The 19,685-nt window shown below is 37.1% G+C and overlaps 1 protein-coding gene across 2 annotated transcripts in view; it reads left to right on the forward strand.

Moving 5' to 3' along the window:
* The window catches only part of SCML2 (Scm polycomb group protein like 2), a 60,031-nt gene that overhangs the window by 14,943 nt on the left and 25,403 nt on the right, over positions 1 to 19,685 (forward strand). For both annotated transcript variants that reach the window (XM_045290761.1, XM_045290762.1), the window contains exons 4-7: positions 5,906 to 5,976; positions 7,299 to 7,533; positions 10,787 to 10,875; positions 15,896 to 16,139. In XM_045290761.1, the coding sequence (XP_045146696.1) occupies positions 5,906 to 5,976; positions 7,299 to 7,533; positions 10,787 to 10,875; positions 15,896 to 16,139 (639 nt within the window). The remainder of the gene's footprint in view (positions 1 to 5,905; positions 5,977 to 7,298; positions 7,534 to 10,786; positions 10,876 to 15,895; positions 16,140 to 19,685) is intronic.

Genomic DNA, 19,685 nt, shown 5'->3' on the forward strand with positions numbered 1-19,685 from the left:
CTGTTCCACTGCACTCCCCCAGTGTTTTGCCTCTGTGTGGCGGGATCAGATTGGGCGCAATTCCTACACTGTTTCTCAGGCGCTGTCCCCCGCAGGGCCATGGGTCAGTGAGGGACATCATGTCTCATAGTGGGGCTGGCCATGTGGTCCTCTTACAGTTGCATAATATTCCATTGTATGAATGTGTCGTTTGTGTATCTATTCATGCACTGATAAGCACTTAGGTTGTTTCCATCTTTTTTGCAATTGTGAATAATGCTGCAGTGAACACTGGTGTTCATATATTCTTATTACTGTAAAGCCTTCAGATGATAAATACTAGCTAACAGTGCAACTAAAAATGAGCACATTATAGAGCATTGGTGTAAGGATTTACTAGCTCACTTTATAGCCCCATTCAGACATTATAGGGATTAAAAAAAATTATTGTTAAATGCTGTCAAGTCAGTTCCAATCACAACAGCCCACGCTACACAGCCCAATTCCACTTTCACAAACCTTGCTGCGTTTGAACCCATTACTGCAGCCACTTTTTTGATCTATTTCATTGAGAATATTCTTGTTTTGACTGTTTAGCTCTTTTTCCATAGGGATACCAAAAAATGAAACTCAATGTCATCAAGTTAATTGTGACATATAATGACCCATAGGACCGAGTAGAACTGTCCTGTGATTTTCTAAGACTTAACTTTTTATGGTAGTACAAAGCCTTGTCTTTCTTCCATAGAGCAGCTGGTGATTTTGATCTGCTGGCCTTGCGGTTAGCAGGCCAACCAATGCATAACCACTACACTACCAGGACTCCTAAATAGGGATAGATATTTAAAAAGCATATAAAATTATGTTAGGGAGCTGGACTAATTCTTTTCTAATGTCATTTATTTTTTTTACATATATAACAGGTTTATTTTCGTTTTTGTGGTATAAATATGAGACGGTTTTAATTCCCTAGCCCTTTCATCCTGGGGTGTTGTCTTAACAATAACCTGGTTAGAATTTTTCCCCTATTCATTTTTTTTGTCTAGTTATTTTTTTCAATGTGATCCTAGATCATGTGACAGAGCTTCCATTAGAACCTGAGTCTACTGATTGTCAGGTTAGTACGAAGTTGCTGAGAGGCATTCTGGTCAGTTTAATTTTGGACCTAAAGAACTCAGTTTTCATCTTGACAGTATTATTCAGGGGCTTCAAAAAGTTCATGGAAAATGATATTATCTTTTGGTAATATTTTTCAAAAAAATTTTTTGTGTGTTTCAGAAAGGTGGTTTTGGCATCTTTTATAAAAATCACTCTATTGGGGGCTCATACAGCTATCACAATCCATACATTCATCCATTGTGTCAAGCACATTTGTACATCTGTTGCCACCATTTTCAGAACATTTTCTTTCTACTTGAGCCCTTGGTATCAGCTCCTAATTTTTCCCCTTCTTTACTCCACCCTCCCTCCCAAACCCTTGATAATTTATAAATTATTATTTTCTCATGTCTTACACTGACAGATGTCTTCCTTCACCTACTTTTCAGTTGTCTGTTCCCCAGGGAGGGAGTTATATATAGATCATTGTGATCAGTTCCCCCTTACTCCCCTCACCTGTCCCTTCCCCTCCTGGTATCGCTAATCTCATTACTGGTCCCGAGGGGTTTATCTGTCCTGGATTCCCTGTGTTTCCAGCTCTTATCTGTACCATGCATTTATTTGTTAAGTATCAGGGTAACAGATGGACACTGGGCCTCTGCTCAAGTACTTCCTCAAAGCAAGAACACTTTGTTCTAATAACCTAGCATTACGTTGATGCTCACCTTGCCGACACGATAGCTGAAGACAAAATGGGTGCATGGTAAATTTGAAGAAAGCCAATGGTGCTGGCTATCAAAAGATATATTGTCTGGGGTCTTAAAGGCAAACCAGCGGCCATCTAGCTTAAAAGCAACAAAGTCCACATGGAAGAAGCACACCAGCCTGTTTGATCATGAGGTGTCATGGGATCAGGTATCAGGCATCTTAGAAGAAAAAACCATATCAATGTGAATGAGGGAGAGTGCAGTGTAGAGACCCAAAGTCCATCTGTAGACAATTGGATATCCTCTTGCAGAAGGGTCACAAGGAAGAGATGAACCAGTCTGGGTGCAGTATAGCACTGATGAAACATACAACTTTTCTCTAGTAGTTCTTTAATGCTTCTCCCCCCCATTATGATTCAGTCTACCATATAAATCTGGCTAGACCAGAGCATTTTCCACAAATTTTTGAAGCCCTCTTATATTACTGGTAGCCCTCATCTTAAGATGGGATTCTGTTCTTATGGCCGTTGTCAGTTCTGACATAAGCTGACTTTTTTTCTCATTGTTGCCTTTTATTATTAGTATCTTTATAAATCTCATCTTTGTTTTTGGGAGTTGGCATGAGAATGATAACATTAGCATATCATGTGCTACAATATTATATGCACTGCATAAGTACTAAGATTAAGGTGCACTCTCCAAAAGTGGAGTTCATCCTAACTTGTATATGTTATAAATCAAGGACTTCCTGTATTATCATCATTTTATAGGTAATAGGAACTGAAGTTGAAAAAGTGAAATGACTTGCTTAGTCATAGTGTGCTTGAAACAGTTCATGGAAAAATGGAATTAAGGGATAGTGGATTTTTTCCATGACCTTTTTAAAGCCTCATGCAGCTAGTTGGAGGCAGAGTCAGAGTGGAAATGGACAGGTCTGACTCCATTGTATTCTTAACACTTTGTTTCATGCTTCAACACTGTGATACTACTGGCTTGACATTATTCAGAGATGAAATCAAGCCCAGTGCTTTTTTTAATGGAACAATCTCAGATTTATTAAGCTTGAAAGAAAATCAAGGTGCAAAACATTGTGCATGAGCAGTAACAATTTGATGACAACTGACATGATTAATCCCATATAATATATGTGTGTGTATACATACATACAAATGTGTACAAACACATATATAACATTGGCTATGCTGGAGCTGGTACATACTGAGTTAGGAGAACCAGTTAGCACAATTTTTCTCAGCTTTGTGGCTGGTGAGTTCACCATGGCATCTTTCAGTCAGCCATGATGATAGTATTTATATTCCAGAAATGTGCAAGCAGTCAGGGTTTTTGTATTTTCTGGAAAGCTGTCTTTAAAACATTTATCACCACTTTACTATCTGTATATATGATATTTCTTGGTTGGGAAGTTTTTGTAATTTTAGAAATAGGTGATTTTTTTACCCAAGAGATATCTAAAATAATTGAATTAGCTAAAGATGCCTTTAGGTTTAAAAAAAGTTAGAAAATAATACTTTATAATGCTAAAATATGGAATAACTGTTAAAATAACTATTTTTGCAACAAGTTAGGATCATAAACAATTTGAAAGAGAACATGAAAGAATCACTTAATTTTTGCTAAAGACTGCCCCGCTTTCTAATTTTATGGACTCTAATTACAGATAAGCTTGGGTGATGAAATTGTTCCAAATTATGACAGCTCCACCAAAATCCTCTTTTGGGTAAAAAAGACAATGAGGCAGCTCATATTAAGGATCCTTGGACTTTAAGGTGGCAAGGTTGTCAGCAAAACCTGTGCCTGAAAAAGTGGAGGTGAAGCCAAAAAAGGCAGGAAAGGATAAATCTAAACATAAAAATAAGTTCAAAAGGGAAAGGTGGGGGGGGGCAAACAGAAAATTAAACCCATAAACCAAAGCAGATAAACCTTCTGAAAATGAAGTGAAAATTGAGAGTCCGATCTCCTCTTGGGTTCCTCCTTCACCACCCCTGTGGCCAAGCTGACTTTCCTCTTGGGCATCTTGGCTGTGGGGAGGGTTCTTGCCTGATAGCCGTGGGCCTTGGGCCCCAGAGAGTTGTCTGGAAGCTGGGTTGCTTGGCAGCTGCCACTCAGTTCTCTGCCTGCGATGCTAGAACCTGAGGCGAGGGGTGTTGGTCTGGCAATCTTTCTTTCTGATCTTTTTTTCTAGCATTTTAGAATAATGACTGAGGGAGAGAAAAGTAAGAAGTTGTAGAACATGTAGATTGTGAAAATAATCCGTATCAGTGATTGCACCAATGACTGGTTTACTGCTTTATTTTGCCACCATCTTCTTAACATGCTGGTTAGAGATCTAATGTTAGATTGGAATTTTAATTTGGATCTCACGTTCTTTTTCTTTCCTTAAAGCATTGAAGGGACAAAATTTCTGTTACAATACACATCTAACCCCTTTCAGCTCCCCAGGATAAACCAAGAACCGTTTTCAAGTTAATAGGATGAAATGATAAAAACGCATTTCTTTGATCTTTTTAAATAGCAGACTTTTAATTTTGTTGTTTTTGTTTTTTAATCTTTTAAAGTGTTTTTTCTTTTTTCAAAATACTTTTATAGGGGGCGCTTACATCTCATCACAATTCACACATTCATCCAGTGTGTCAAGCACATTTGCACATATGGCACCATCATCATTTTCAAAGCATTCTCTTCCCACTTGAGCCCCTGATATCAGCTCCTCATTTCTTCCCCCTCCCTCCCTACCAGCCCTCCTCACAAACCCTTGACATAGCATTCACTTCAATAGTTCAATCGTTCCATCATATCAAGGAGAAATATAAAATCATATCAATTTTAGAACTGAAAACATTTCTTAAGTAAATTCTTATCAGAGATAAATGGGTAGAATTTGTTATTATTCTATAGAACTTTCCTTAGTTGTTTCTAGAGTCCATATGTTTAGAACTACATTGAGAAGAGCTGGTTTAGCCTGCACGATCATGAGGTGCTGAAGGGATCAGTTATCAGGCATCAAAGAAGAAAAAAATCATATCATTGTATGCTCACCTCCCTGATACGATCACTGAAGACAAATGGGTGCATAAGTAAATGTGGCGAAGAAAGCTGATGGTGCCCGGGTCTCAAGAGATACAACGTATGGGGTCTTAAAGGCTTGAAGGTAAACAAGCGGCCATCTAGCTCAGAAGCAACAAAGCTCACATGGAGGAAGCACACCAGCCTGTGTGATTATGAGGTTTCAAAGGGATCCAGGCATCATCAGAACAAAAAATCATATTGTGAATGAGGCGGGGAGTGCGGAGTGGAGACCCAAAGCTCAATTTGTAGGCCACTGGACATTCCCTTACAGAAGGGGCCTCAGGGAGGAGATGAACCTGTCAGGGTGCGATAAACCAACTATGAAACATGCAACTTTACTCTAGTTCCTAAATGCTTCCTCCCTACCCCACTATCATTATCCCAATTCTACCTTGCAAGTCTGGCTAGACTAGAGGATGTACACTGGTACAGATAGGAACTGGAAACACAGGGAATCCAGGATGGATGATCCCTTCAGGACCAGTGGTGTGAGTGGTGATACTGGGAAGGTGGGTTGGAAAGGGGGAATCGATTACAAGGATCTATATATAACCTCCTCCCTGGGGGACGGACAGCAGAAACATGGGTGAAGGGAGATATCAGACAGTGTAAGATATGACAAAATAATAATTTATAAATTATCAAGGGTTCATGAGGGAGGGGAGAGCGGGGAGGAGCAGGAAAAAATGAGCTGATGCCGGGGGGCTTAGGTGGAGAGCAAATGTCTTGAGAATGATGAAGGCAATGGATGTACAAATGTGATTTACACAATTGTATGTATGGATTGTCATGAGTTGTATGATCCCCTAATAAAATTATTTTAAAAAATAAAAAAAGAACTAGTTTGTACTTTTATATCAGATTCATATTACACGGAAGGTGTAAGACTTTTTATTTCTCTGCAACTAATGGATGTTTGAAATTGCTTTCGAGGAAGTATTTATTGAGATCTATGGAAGTAAAATCCACATTATTTCTGAAAGATATATATGTATATATTTTAAAGAGCAATTTTCCTACTCACCCCCTTCCAGATGACTTCCAGTGGGATGTTTACTTGAAAATGACTGGATCTGTAAGTGCTCCTCCAGAGTTTTTCAGACAGGTATGTCAAATTTTTTATATATTATAAATTTATTATTAATGTAAACTTGTTGAAAGGTTTCCATGTGATTGTTAGATTCTAGTGGTATGAGTGGAATTGTAGTAGGGCCAATTAGACACCGGATGATCTCTTTGCATTCGGTCATGAAGAATTTACTCTGTCAGGTATACAAAAAAGAATATGAAGCCCTTATGACTGCCCATCTGGAAGGAATATAGTGTGATACCTTTTTTATTGGTAGTGTGACAATGTTATATACTGGGAAGGATCACAGATGGATGGGATGAGGGGAAGGATATTCAAAGCAGAGAGACCACCTGAAGCATATACACATGGGTAGGAAAGCCTGAGTATTGAGGGATGGTTTGGGGTGACTGCAGCACAGAGTGGGGAGAAGTGATAGTGTGGGAACAAGGTTAAAGGTGTGTTGTAAACTGTGCAGAGAAATTGAATAATTAATCATTGGTGAGCTGCTGATTGACTTGATTTGAATGGAGTGGTTTAATTAGATTCTCTAGGCTTTCTACTTCCATACAGAATTACAGTCTCATACCCAGAGGAGGGGCAATTCTACCCTGTCCTATTGAGACAGTGTAAGTCAGACTTGACTCGATGGCAGTGAGTTAGTGAATTGCTTTAGAAAGCCACTCAGGATGCATTTTAGAGGCTGTATTTGGGTTGTCTGGATGTGGGGAGACGAGTGGTTAATACTACTTATTAAAGCTAAGCAAGGAGCCCTGATGGCGTAGTGGGTTAAGCATTGTGCTGACAACTGCAAGGTCAGCAGTTAGAAACTACCAGTGTGCTCGGCAAGAGAAAGGTGAAGCTTTCTACACCTATAAAGAGTCACAGTCTCCAAAACCCACAGGATCAATTCTCCTCCATCCTGTAGAATCACTAGGAGTCAGAATTAACGAATGGCAATGAGATGATAATGATTAAGAGAAGGTAGCCCTAGTGGCATAGTGGGCTATGCATTGGGGTGCAAACTGCAAAGTCAACAGTTTGAAACCACCGGCCACTCCTCAGGAGAAAGATGAGGCTTTATATTCCCACAAGGAGTTAACAGTCTCAGAAACCCACAAAGACAGTCCTACTCTGTCCTATAGGTTCACTATGAGTTAGAATCAACTGGATGATAGTGAATGAGTTAAGCCAAGGAGACTGCTTAGAAAAAAATCTCTTCAATGACCCTTATGATATTTATCTCACTTATCATATGCTGTCACTGTTAATTAAAACATTCCCCAAGTATTCTGGGGAATACTTTTTGTTTCCCGTAAGATACACTTTTTAACAAAATCTTATTTATGTATATATAGTCCACAACTGCACCAGATAATGACTTCAAAGTTGGTATGAAATTGGAAGCTCGTGACCCTCGCAATACTACGTCAGTTTGTATTGCCACAGTCGTTGGAATTACTGGTGCCAGGCTACGTTTAAGACTGGACGGCAGTGATAACCGTAATGATTTTTGGAGACTTGTTGATTCCCCGGACATACAGCCTGTTGGAACATGTGAAAAGGATGGGGACTTACTTCAGCCTCCCCTGGGTAAGGATAAACCATTTTTAAAGACCATATTCTTAATAACATAATAATTCATAGAAATAGTTTTAAGTGGCTTTGTAAAAAATCTCTTAAAATTCTTACAAATAGTCAAGTGGTTACTGTGGAAAATGCATCATGAAAGAACTCAGCACCATATGTTGTGAAATAACACTAAAGTACACATTTCTCAGATGGTTGCTGAAGGTTGCCACTCTACAACAAGACTCACGCAAAGTTTTCAAATCCGAAATGTCAAAGACAGCTCTTCTAGGTTACATATTCAGACTCGGAATCCCTTCCAGGGAAGAAATTTGTAGCACTTAATAATGTATTTTTCTCTGGAAACCGTCCATTGAACCACTCAGCATTTTCGAGATGGGAGAGCTGATAACTATATATCCAGGTATCTCATCAGGCTTGTAGTTGGGAGAAGCAGTGAACCAAGTGCCTTTAGGTTTCTGAAAAGAAAGAGGAGTAAGAAACTGCCAGCGAAGGCTTTTAGGTCCAAAGCATGTAGCTCTCAATTTTGACTACATTTTTTAAAGGTTAAAAACTATGTGTCCCATTTGGGGCAAGAGTTTTCTTTTTGAAAATCAGACAGTCTATAAAATGATAGTCTAAAATAGGTCATCTTGTTGATTTTATCATTAATACATTCCTCAGAGAATCATGGATATTTGTTTGTATCTGGTTCTTGCTTACTATGCTGAAAATGAAAATTCTTTATTGTCAACTCAGCAAAAGAATAGAGTCTTTTTGTTTGTTTCCTACTAGTAAAAAATTCCCTGAGAACCAGAAATTTAAAATATTAATAATAGCCACTTTTTGTCTTATTATACTCCTCTTCCTACCCTCCTCTTATGCTAATATTTATTTATGCCATTTTGGTTTAAAATATATTTAAAAAATAATAGGAGCTGTGTTACTCCAAGAAGATGGTGTACAAATACAGGGTACATGTGCTTTCGGCCACCTTTTCCTTCATATCACTCAGTTGTTTGTTTTTTATTTTTAAATATTTATTGGATCGCATAATCCTATAAGAGATGTAAGTGTAAACTTGGTGCTCAGTGCTTCCATGTTTAGATAGATTGTATAAGATGTTTGGAACATGATTATAAGCTTTTGCATTTTGTTTAAAGGGAATAGCTTTTGTGATTGTCAGAATTTCAAATACAGCCAGATTTGTGGTCATTATCTTTTTTTCCAAATTACTCTTTAGAATTTATTAATTTAAAAACTATGAATGAAATAAATATATTCTGATTCGAATCTATTTTGGCAGTACTTAAAACACAATGTATTAACCTTTGCTAATTTATTCATTAGCTTCTTTAACTTATACCTTTTTTTTTTTTCTTTAACCTTAAAGGCTTTTTTGGTAAAGATTTTAGAGGCTTATAATACAGACAGAAAAGTGTATAAATCATGAAAGTAAGGCCCCAAAATGAGCCATGCCTGTATAAATAACACCTAAATGAGGAACTAGAGTGTTATCAGTATCTGGAAGCATTCCTTCTAGTTGTCCTCTCTTCCTCCACAATGGTTCTTCCTCCACAATGGTTAACTACTGTCCAGATTTCTAACATCACAGATTAGTTTTGACTGCTTTTGAACTTCTTACATCTATTTTTGTGTGTTAATACCTTTTGGTCTATGTCTGGCTTTGGGTATTATAAAACTAAGAAAAACATTACCCTAAAGAAAATCATGATGCATGATGAAATAGGATAAGATGGAAGCTAAAAGAATGGCATTAGGACAAGAAAATGATTTGTATACAGTATTCTAATCAGAATGGGAAAATTCTTTATGTGGGTAAATGTTAGACAGCAAGAGTAATAATGCTTTATTCTAAGAGATGCATAATGAACCACCAGTTCTTTTTCTAATCTGATGATGGTAATTTTGATACAAGCTTATAATGGAAGGACTTTGTATCTTAAGTTTTCTTTTTAGGTTGTGTCCCACTGATGGGCTTGTTGTTAGTCATTCATGTACCTCCCAATCTTAATGCTTCTGTCCATCAGGGTGCATGGCAGGTTTTCTCCAGTTCTGACATCAAAGTAAGCCAGAGCTTCATGAAAGAGAGTGCTTCCCCCAAACGATAAAACTAGCAGACCCCTGCTCCCTACTGCATGTGCCAGATGCTGTGACCCTCATCATGACAAAGGGCACCCCCTGAGTGACATACAAATTCTAAAATAATATCATGTCCAGCATGTATCTAAATGTGAAAGTGAGGTGTTTTTTTTGCTAACATGTTATGCAAATTTTCAAGCATACAGAAATGGTGAAAGAAATTTACAAAGGGTATCCATATATCTACTACCTAGACTTTACCATCAAGGCCATGTTTCATTCTGTTGTATGTATATGACTATCATTAGTCAGAATCAACTCAACAGTACTAAACAATGAAAACTAATACCATTGTCATTTTACTATAGCTGATTTTATTGTCCATTGTCCCTTTAAATTTTTTTGAAAGCTTCAGTGATTTTGCCATTTTTCCACCCAAGCTTCACCATAAATCTGATGGTTTACTCCTCTATTTTAGCAGAATTCATGTTGTTGTGATAGAGACTCTTTTCAAACTGATGTCTTTATCCTTCTCAGTGACTCAAACTAGATCCTGTTCATATATATTGTAATAAGTTAGTATAATTTTATTTTTGTGCAATTTTGGGGGAACTTATTTAGCTTTTTTTATAATGCACATTTCTGTGAATGTTTTGAAGATCCTATCATTAGCTTGATTTTAATGTTTATTTACAACTTTGCTTCTCTTTAGTGGTAAAGTTTATATACAGCGGCACCATTGGAAGTATATGCTCACTGAGTAGTGACAGAACATTCTTTTTCTGAAGGGAAAAAAACATGGCCTGTAAGGAAGCAGGGGCTAGAAGTCTGCAGCCTTTTTTCTATTTAAGTGGTTGTTGGAAGCTCTTCTGGGCTGTGGCTTAGATCACCTCTAGTATTCTGACCCATTCCCAACATGTTTGCCTGTTAGTGAGCCACACTCATTGACCTCTTTTAAATGAGAATTTCTGCTTACACTGTAGAATTGTTGGCAAACAGTATAGTGGAAGCAGTAGTGCTGAGTGGAAGGTAGGCTTTCACCTTTCCCATCTCCAGCATTCTCACATAAGAAGGTCATTCTCTACAGAAGTAGGATGAATGACATCTGTTTTTTATACTAGATTTGCTGTAATATCAGGCTTTGTCATGATATATGATTTATTTAATATAATAGGGTACCAGATGAATGTATCATCTTGGCCAATGTTCCTCTTACGAACACTAAGTGGATCTGAAATGGCAGCTGCGACACTATTTAAGAAGGTAAGAGTGGCTTTATTGTTTTAATGAAGTTGCTTAAATGCTTTGTCTTCTCTGACATAGTAAAATATGACCCACTAGTTGAAATTAATTTAACCCCTTTCTTGACCTTAAAGGACCCCCGGTGGCATAGTGGTTACGTGTTGGGGTAGGATCTGTAGTCTAAAACCACCAGTTGCTTTGCGGAAGAAAGACAGGGCATTCTATTCCCATAAACAGTTATAGTCTCAGAAACTCAAGTGGCAGTTTTACCCTGATCTGAGTCATCATCAACTTGATGGCAATGAGTTTGGATTTTTGTTTTGTTTTTTTCCTTGATCTTAGATTTGGAGAGGGTACTCTACTGAAAAAAACCTATTCACTGCTATTTTTTATTATCTAACTTCAGAACTGACATTTCCTCTCACTGTATATGTGGTGTGGGAGAAAATAATGATTCACCCAAAATCTATTTGAAAAAAAGTACTTGGGAAGATAAGGCTTCACAAGTGAACCAATATTTTTAAAATAGGTATCTTCTCAGAAAGAATTTGTTAATAGGAAAATACTTGCAATTTGAAAAGTGGAAAATGGTTTATGCTTTTGAGAAGATATTGACAATAGTACATTATATCAGGAAACAGTGAAAATTGCCGTGGGTTTGGTTTGGTATTCAAATTGAGAATGGTAAGAATTTATTGTAGTTAAAAAAACTTTTTAAGAACATTAAATGCATAAGTATAGGAAACATCAATTTAAGATGACTTCTGCTTTGGAAAGAAAGTATATTTCTTTTAAATGCAGTTTTGAGTAGCATGGATGCTGAAAGAGTGGGCTTGCCCAACCACAAAGGGACAAAGGTAAATGCAAGCCCTTTGTTCAATGTGTAAAACAAATGTGAAAATAGCTAGTAATAAATAAATGTTTCACGGTAGGCTTTATTTAGTGAACACTTGTTAGCCATTGGATATATTTTATTAGCCACGTCGTTTTATCATCTAGTCACATGCCATATGTTGCACATATTATCAAGTTTTAAATTTTTTAAATTATGAAAGCAATTCATTTCTGGATCAAACTACATACTTCAATAGAATGAAAAAGGAATCTTTTTACCCATTCTATTCCTCCCTTTCACTCTTTCCAAATGTGTCACTCTTCCAGACCTATGTTTAATTTACATTCACAAACATGAGACTTGGGTTTCTTAACTATTAAGGAAATGTATTAAACATTCTGTAATTTAGTTATTCCGCTAATAGATATATTATTATTTTTCCATTTCATTTCATGTATTTTTCAGGTGATTGTACTTTTCTCTAGTATGGATTATAAGAATTTATTGAATTTCTCCCTTTAGATGTTTAAATGTTAACCCATTGTTTGCATAATGGGTTATACATTGGGCTGCTAAGCATAAGGTCGTCAGTTTGAATGTACCAGCCACTTCATGGGAGAAAGATCAGATTTTTGTGCACCCATAAAGAGCTACAGCTTCAGAAATCAGCAAAGTTCTACTCTGTGCTATGTTAGACTTAATTTATAAATTATCAAGGGCTCATGAGGGAGGCGGGGAGGAGAAAAAATGAGGACCTGATGATGGGGGCTTAGTGGAGAGCAAATGTTTTGAGAATGATGAGGGAAACGAATGTACGAATGTGCTTTACACAATTGATGTATGTATGGATTGTGATAAGAGTTGTATGAGCCCCTAATAAAACAATTTGTAAAAAAGTTGTGTGAGCCCCCAATAAAATGATTTGGGGAAAAAAATATTTGAAAGCAACTTTAGATTACTACCATTCGTAGACAGCAGGGGGAACCATTTTGTCAGTTACCTTAATCTGGAGGTGGCTGGTTTTGAGGGAAAGCGCTTTTATTTACTTTGTTTGGAATAGGACTTTGAGCCATTTCAGCTCAGCACAGTCAGTTGTTGATACTCGAGTGGGCTCGAAAATTTAAAATGCGGTGGACTGGATTGCTAATGGAACAGGAGAATTACAAATTGAAGCCCCTATTTGATATTTCATCTCCCTCCTAGAAAACAGTGGCAGTGTGCCCATTCCATAACAGCCAAATTTTATGACCAAACTAAGTAGGCAACAATGGTATCCACTCAAAGAAGGTGGTAGACTTTGCTGTTTTGAATGTCACTTTATGATACTAGCAGCAATCCAATCGCCCACATCAGGCTCCTCACAGGCTCACTATGCCCCTTCCAAGTCTCCTGTTGCAAGGCTTCTACCCCATAGCTTTTCCCATTCCAGGTAGTATTATGAAGCATCCAAATAGTTAAAATTTGGGTCTGTTTTGGTTTTGCCATGACTGAAGTGTATTGAAAGCCTGAGCAGTACAGACCACACATCTCTCTCTTCCTGGCACACATAGCCTAATGGGGAACGCCAACTTTGAACAAGTATTTAATGTAATAATTGTAAAGGTTCAACAGGAAACCAGTGGGAAAGTACAGAATGATAATCTAGGTTTTAAAACAGACCAAAACAAAACTCACTGCTCTCCAGTCAATGCTGCCTCATAATGACCCTATAGGACAGGGTAGAACTGACCCTGTGAGTTTCAGAGACTAACACTTTACAGGAATAGAAAGTCCAGACTTTCTCCCAGAGCAACTGGTGGTTTTGAACAAATCACCTTTCAGTTAGCAACCCAATGCACTAGGTTTTAAGGGACATTTTAAAAAGGATCAACGCACCAGTTGTGTTTTTCTAGTTATGGTAGAAAAATTGTTTGAAAAAAATTGATGGACTGTTTACTGTTTTTGAGGTGATTTTCTTGGTTCAGTTATTCTAAGAAAATGCCTCTTTTTGGTATCGTGCTGGAATCAACAAAAAGTGGACTTCATCAATTCACAGAAAAATTCCATTATTTTAAAATTGTATTTTGATATGAACTTTTGAGGACCCCTTGTATATGAATAAGATATAACATGCCTTTACAAATCTGAGACTCATAAAAGAGCGCACACATTTTAACACTGATTTCCAAAATGAAGGTTAGAGCAGCTCTTTGATGTGGGCCTAACACTGGGGAAGATTCATGGAGAGCCTTCCAAGGGGCCAAGAGAATTGGGATTTAAAGAGGGGAAGTTGGAGATGCCCAGGACCTTCAGTAATACTTAGAACAGGGGTGTGTGTGTGTGTGTGTGTGTAAGTAATCACATTGACCTTAAAGAGTTGTGTGAGTATTAAAATGAATTAGTAAAATATTTACACAGTGCCTAGCACATAATAAATAGTAATTAAAGGTTATCTGTCAATGTTATTCTTGAGAGCTAGTTGGGATACAATTGGCAGATTGTGATTTTTTTTTTAATTGGATGTGTCCAGTAAATGAAAGGAATGAGTCTTGAGCAGTGGGTATCAGTCTTGGGTGCACATTAGAAACACCTGGGATATAAAACAAGCTGCTGTCTAGGCCCACCTCAGACCTATTCAATCAGTATTGCTGGTAGTGTGGCCCTGGCCCTAGGTGGTTCGAATGTGCACTGGTGTTTGAAACCCCTGGGCTAGGACTACTTCCAGGCTTCTGGCTTGGGTGACTTTGTTGATGATGGTACCATTTACAAGGATAAAAGGCAGATTGAAAGAAAAAATGGTTTTTAGCATAGTACCTGGATTTATGAGACCTGTTAGTATTTATATGCTTTAGCTTTTTGTAAATAAAGAATTTTTTATTGGTATCTGATTTGGATAGCATAAATGGATCCCAGACTATATATATGATTTTTATGGTCTTCTGTATTTAATACTTTTAGGATATTATTTGCTGCTCTTTCTTTGGATGTAATCACCTTTCAATACATCCTACAATTTGTGCGTTTATTAGGTTTGTGTGACCCCTTCTTAATGTGTGCACATTCCACAGCTTACATTACACACATTTAATTTAAGGATAAGTCCTACTTGCCATTTAATGTTAATGTTACATAAATTTGTGTTTGAATTTAATATTATTTAAAGTTAATGTGTGTAAATTTCCCCTCATTGAAACTATTTAATCTCCAACCCCTACTGGAAGCATATTTTTTATTGTAATCATCTTCACTTGCTGCATGTGGAAATTTTTAAATTATTAAAATGTTTTTTAGTCTTTTATTGAACTAAACCTAAAACTAAATCCACTCTTCACCAGTTGAACTCATAGTGATCCATAGGACGGTAGAAATGTCCCATAGTGTTTTCAAGGCTATTCATTTTTATGGAAGCAGATTGCCATATCTTTCTCCCTTAGGACGGTGGGTTCAAACTAATGACCTGCTGCTTAAGCAACCAATTCATTTAACCACCATGCCACCAGGACTCATGAACTGAAACAAACATTGCCATGACTCAAATCTGACTCTGAGAGACCCTTGTAGGATAGGGTATAACTGCCCATAAAGTTGCCAAGGCAGAAAATCTTTCTCCCAAGGAATGGCTGGTGGTTTTGAACTGCCAACCTTTTGGTTAGCAGTCTAATGCTTAACCACTGTGGCCCCAAGGCTCTGTTCACTTAATAAGGCTCCAGAAGAACTGCATGCACCTGTTGCAACTCACCCACAAATTTGACTTAAAAGACGAATGGATTTCATCATAGGCCAGACAACACTTATTGCCATCAAATCCAGGCTGATGCATAAAAACCCTATAAGACAGGGAACTTTCTCCAGTGTTTCAGCCCAGCAACTGTTTATTGCTCCCCATGTCCCACTGCTCTTATCACCCCACCTCCCCAATAGAATGGAAGACAACCCCCGCCCCACACACAGCAGAGACCTTTGATGTTTTTTTTTGTGCACTAAATCTAAATGTATAGTGTATAGTCGATATTTTTTAAATGATTGCATGAATTACTATCAAGATGTTTGCTTCCTTTCAGGTTCCAGAGTTTCAAAGAGACCTGTGTAGATGGCTTCTTTCTATATTAATTTGTTAATTAAACATGGAACTTAGTTTCTGGTCACTAAAGGTTGTTTGATAATCCAGTTATACAAATATTCTTAATGGATTTTAACAGTGAAAACTATTCTTTAATGTTTTGATAGGAGCCACCAAAGCCAGCACAGAATAATTTTAAAGTGGGAATGAAACTTGAAGCAATAGACAGAAAGAACCCTTATCTCATCTGCCCTGCAACTATTGGAGCTGTGAGAGGAAATGACATTTATATCACATTTGATGGCTGGAGTGGAGCTTTCGACTATTGGTGCAGTTATGATTCTAGAGATATTTTCCCAGCTGGATGGTGTAGAATGACAGGAGATGTATTACAACACCCAGGAGATAATGGTAAGACAATAAGTAATTACATGCTCTTTTGTTAATTTGTGCTAACTTGTTGGTAGCATGATGGTTAACATTGATGGTACTAAGATTTCATTTCCAACTAGAACAACAAATAGAACATCTAGAACACTACCCAAGCTAGAGGGCAGGGCAAAAGGACAGCAGTGATTAGAATTCTTGAGAGCTATCTTAGAAACCCATAAGGGAGGGGGATTACTAATAAGTCAGCATTGACTGTATGGCATTGATTGGGGGGGGCGTATTTTGGCTTCCCAGTAGCATAGTCTAAATGATACCATGCCATAAGCCCAAGCCCACTGCCATCAAGTCAATTTCAACTCATAGTCACCCCAGGTAGGGTTTCTGAGGCTTTATGAATCTTTATGGGAGCAAACAGCCTTATCTTTCTCACAAAGAGTATCTGGTGGTTTTGAACCACAGACCTTGTGTTTAGCAAGCCAGCACTTACCTGACAGAGCCACCAGGACTTCTTTACCTTTCCATACTGGAGACTCATTAGCAAAGCGAAAAGTCATATTTGGACTACTGAAACCTTGTTGCTGTAAGCATTTTGGAGTCTCAGCAGCTTTTATAGTGGATAAACTACAAACTAAATGAAAAATTATACATGGCATTTCATTACTCATATCTCAAAGATAATTCTTAAAGCCGTACAAATGTTATATACATATGTATATTAGGTACTTCTTAGTACCCTGTTGGAGCCCTGGTGGCATGGTGGGTTGCAAGCAGGTTGAAACTACTAGCAGCTCAGCACACTATAATAAAGATGAAGCTTTCTATTCCAGTAGAGATTTACTGGGCATTTCAACCCTGTCCTATAGGGTCACTATGAGTCAGAATTGACTCCATGGTAGTGAGTTGAGTTCAGTACTTTGTCAGCTGTAATTCCCATTCTCTGCTGGCCATAATTCTAGGAAGCACATATTAATAGTTGATTCTGTAAAACTCAGTATGTTATAGGTCTATGTGCAAGTAATTAATACTAAGATAATAAAGTATGGTGTCTGCCCTCAAGAAATACATCTACTGGTCCAGAGTGGGAGGAGTAGACTTGTTTAAAAACAAAATTAGCAATGCAAAAATAGAGATGTTTGTTAGCTAACAAGATGGCCCACAGGCATTCTGTCTGAGCTGGGGGAAGGGGTGGTTGGGTAAAGGAAAGCTTCACACGCAAAAAAGTATGTGCTGAAATTCTAAGAGGGGATTTGGATTGCCAGATAGAATAGAGATAAAGGAAGGGTGGACATGTTGCCAAGGTGTAAAATTGTAGTTTATCTGAGTAAATTCACTGGGTCAGATAATACAAATATGTTTTTAAAACTGAGAAATAGTTTTTCAGAAAGATACACTAATATACACTAGTGATCCTCTCCCCCCAAAGTTAGGTGTTATCTTTGTTACATTTTGTTAATTGTAAAAATACTAACGTTTTCATTTCTTAAAATACTAATGAGGTTAAGTCTTTTTCTTTTCATAAATTTTGGTCATTGATCGTCCTTTGCCACTTATCTGATAATCACCTTTTCCTATTTTTTCTCTTTGGGTGTTCCCGTTTTTAATGATTTGTTGCAGAGCATCATCCTATTGTCATAAAAGCACAAATTTCTCACTCATTTGCTTCTTAATGTTAAATATTTTATTTGAAGCTTACAGAAATACTGTTTATTGACTTTAATACATAATTTCAAAGGTAAAAATATTAAATCAATATTTAAAGTGATTTTCATTTATTTGGAATATCTCATAGATAGACTGGAAAGGTTTATTTTACAACCTTGGTATAATTAATTTTCCAAAATTCATGTAAAACTTACAGATAATTAATGACTAAAGATAAGTCAGTTGCATACTTTCTTAAAGTGTAGTGAAGCATCCATGAACTTGATTTGACATACATTAAAAAGCTTTATTTTCAAGCATAGTAATAATAAAGTATTTACTTTAAAACTTTAACTATTGTATTTTTATTATCCTGTAATCAGAAACAACAAAATTCTTACTCAATTTATCTTTGGTAAGAAAAATGATCAACATACCTTGACTAGAAAATGTTGCTTCAGCAAGCCATGTGGCTTTTAGGCTCTTGTCTAGTTAGACCGTCTTTTCTTTGCTCTTGTAGTTGTTCAAAGCCTTTTCCTTCTGGGTAGTGGAATCCCAGCTTACCAGAGTGATTTAGGAGACGTGCCCATGCTGTCTGGTGAGAAAGAGTAGCTGCTGTACCCTGGGCAGTTTGAAGAGACCGAGTCCCATTGTCAATTTCCCTTTTGAATCATTTATTTGATCTTTTTGTTTTCAACTTGTGCTTATGCCACCCATAGTATATTCTATCTTTAATTTTGAAGGAATGATAGAAATATAGGTATATCTTGTAAGCAAACAGTTTCTCTCATATTGCACTTCCAAGGAGCCTTTCTGAGTGCTTTCGGATGAGTGTTGGACTGCTAACTAAAAGGACAGTAGTTCAAATTTACCAGCAGCTCCGCAGGAGAAAGATGAAGGAATCAGCTCTCTTAAAGCCTCAGTGAGTTGACCCAATGGCATTGAGTTTGGTTTTTTGGTTTTATGCCTCCTGTATATGAAAGTAGAAGAGTTTATAGCCAGTAATTTATTTAAAATTCAGGTATTTCATTTATGGAAGAGCCAAGACAATTTAGCATCAAAACTGGAACTGCTATTTTAAAAAAATCTTTTTCCCAGCTTTATTTGGGCAAGTTATAAGCAAATGGATTTTATTTTGCTTCATAATTTTATTTATGAACAACATAAATGTACATTTTTTAATTTTATGAGAAAACCAGAAGCAGAGAATTCCTTAAAAATCTTTGCCTCGACATTAAAATTTTAAAACTTTATGGTATTTTCACAGCTTTTTGTTTTGTTTTTGTAAAATGCTATATAAACCATTCTAACCTGCCTTAAAGCTACTTGAATACTTTTAAAGTAAGCATATGTATTAATTTTTGAACTTACATGCTTTGTAAAACAATAACGAATTAACTTCACTTTTAAACATTTAACTTTTACACTTTATGCTTCATTGATTGTAAATGAATGACTCCCCCCACCCACTTGTAAAGAGTCTTCACGTATTAATTCTTGAAGCAATTGGGACCATATAACCCAGGAAGGACTGCAGCAAACTTGCAGATGTTTTGAGTATAGAGTTGCAGAATCCCTAGAGTATAGAGGAATTTTAATTTCTCTCCTCTAAAGGGAACTCTGGAGGAGGGGAAAACCTAGAATCTGGAAGGTTTGGCAAACATTTCCATCCTGTGCACCAGAGGCTATCAGTAACTCTTTGATTAAAACCTTTGCATTTATTGGGTCCCTGCTCCCACCTTTGGTGGAAACAGCTTTAATATTGCAGATAGCATTTTCTTCATAGCTTTGTAAACCATTTCTGATAATAAATATTTGAGTGGGGGGCGGTGGGGGGAAATAGTTGCTGTCAACTCAAGTCAGTTGTTTGGCAGAACTAGCATATTAGATTTTCTTTGTTTCTAATTCCTAAGTTATAGTAATGGG

This window comes from Echinops telfairi, unplaced genomic scaffold (genome assembly GCF_000313985.2).
Source record: "Echinops telfairi isolate 266 unplaced genomic scaffold, ASM31398v2 ScPeMD7_53;HRSCAF=182, whole genome shotgun sequence".
Lineage (NCBI taxonomy): Eukaryota > Metazoa > Chordata > Mammalia > Afrosoricida > Tenrecidae > Echinops > Echinops telfairi.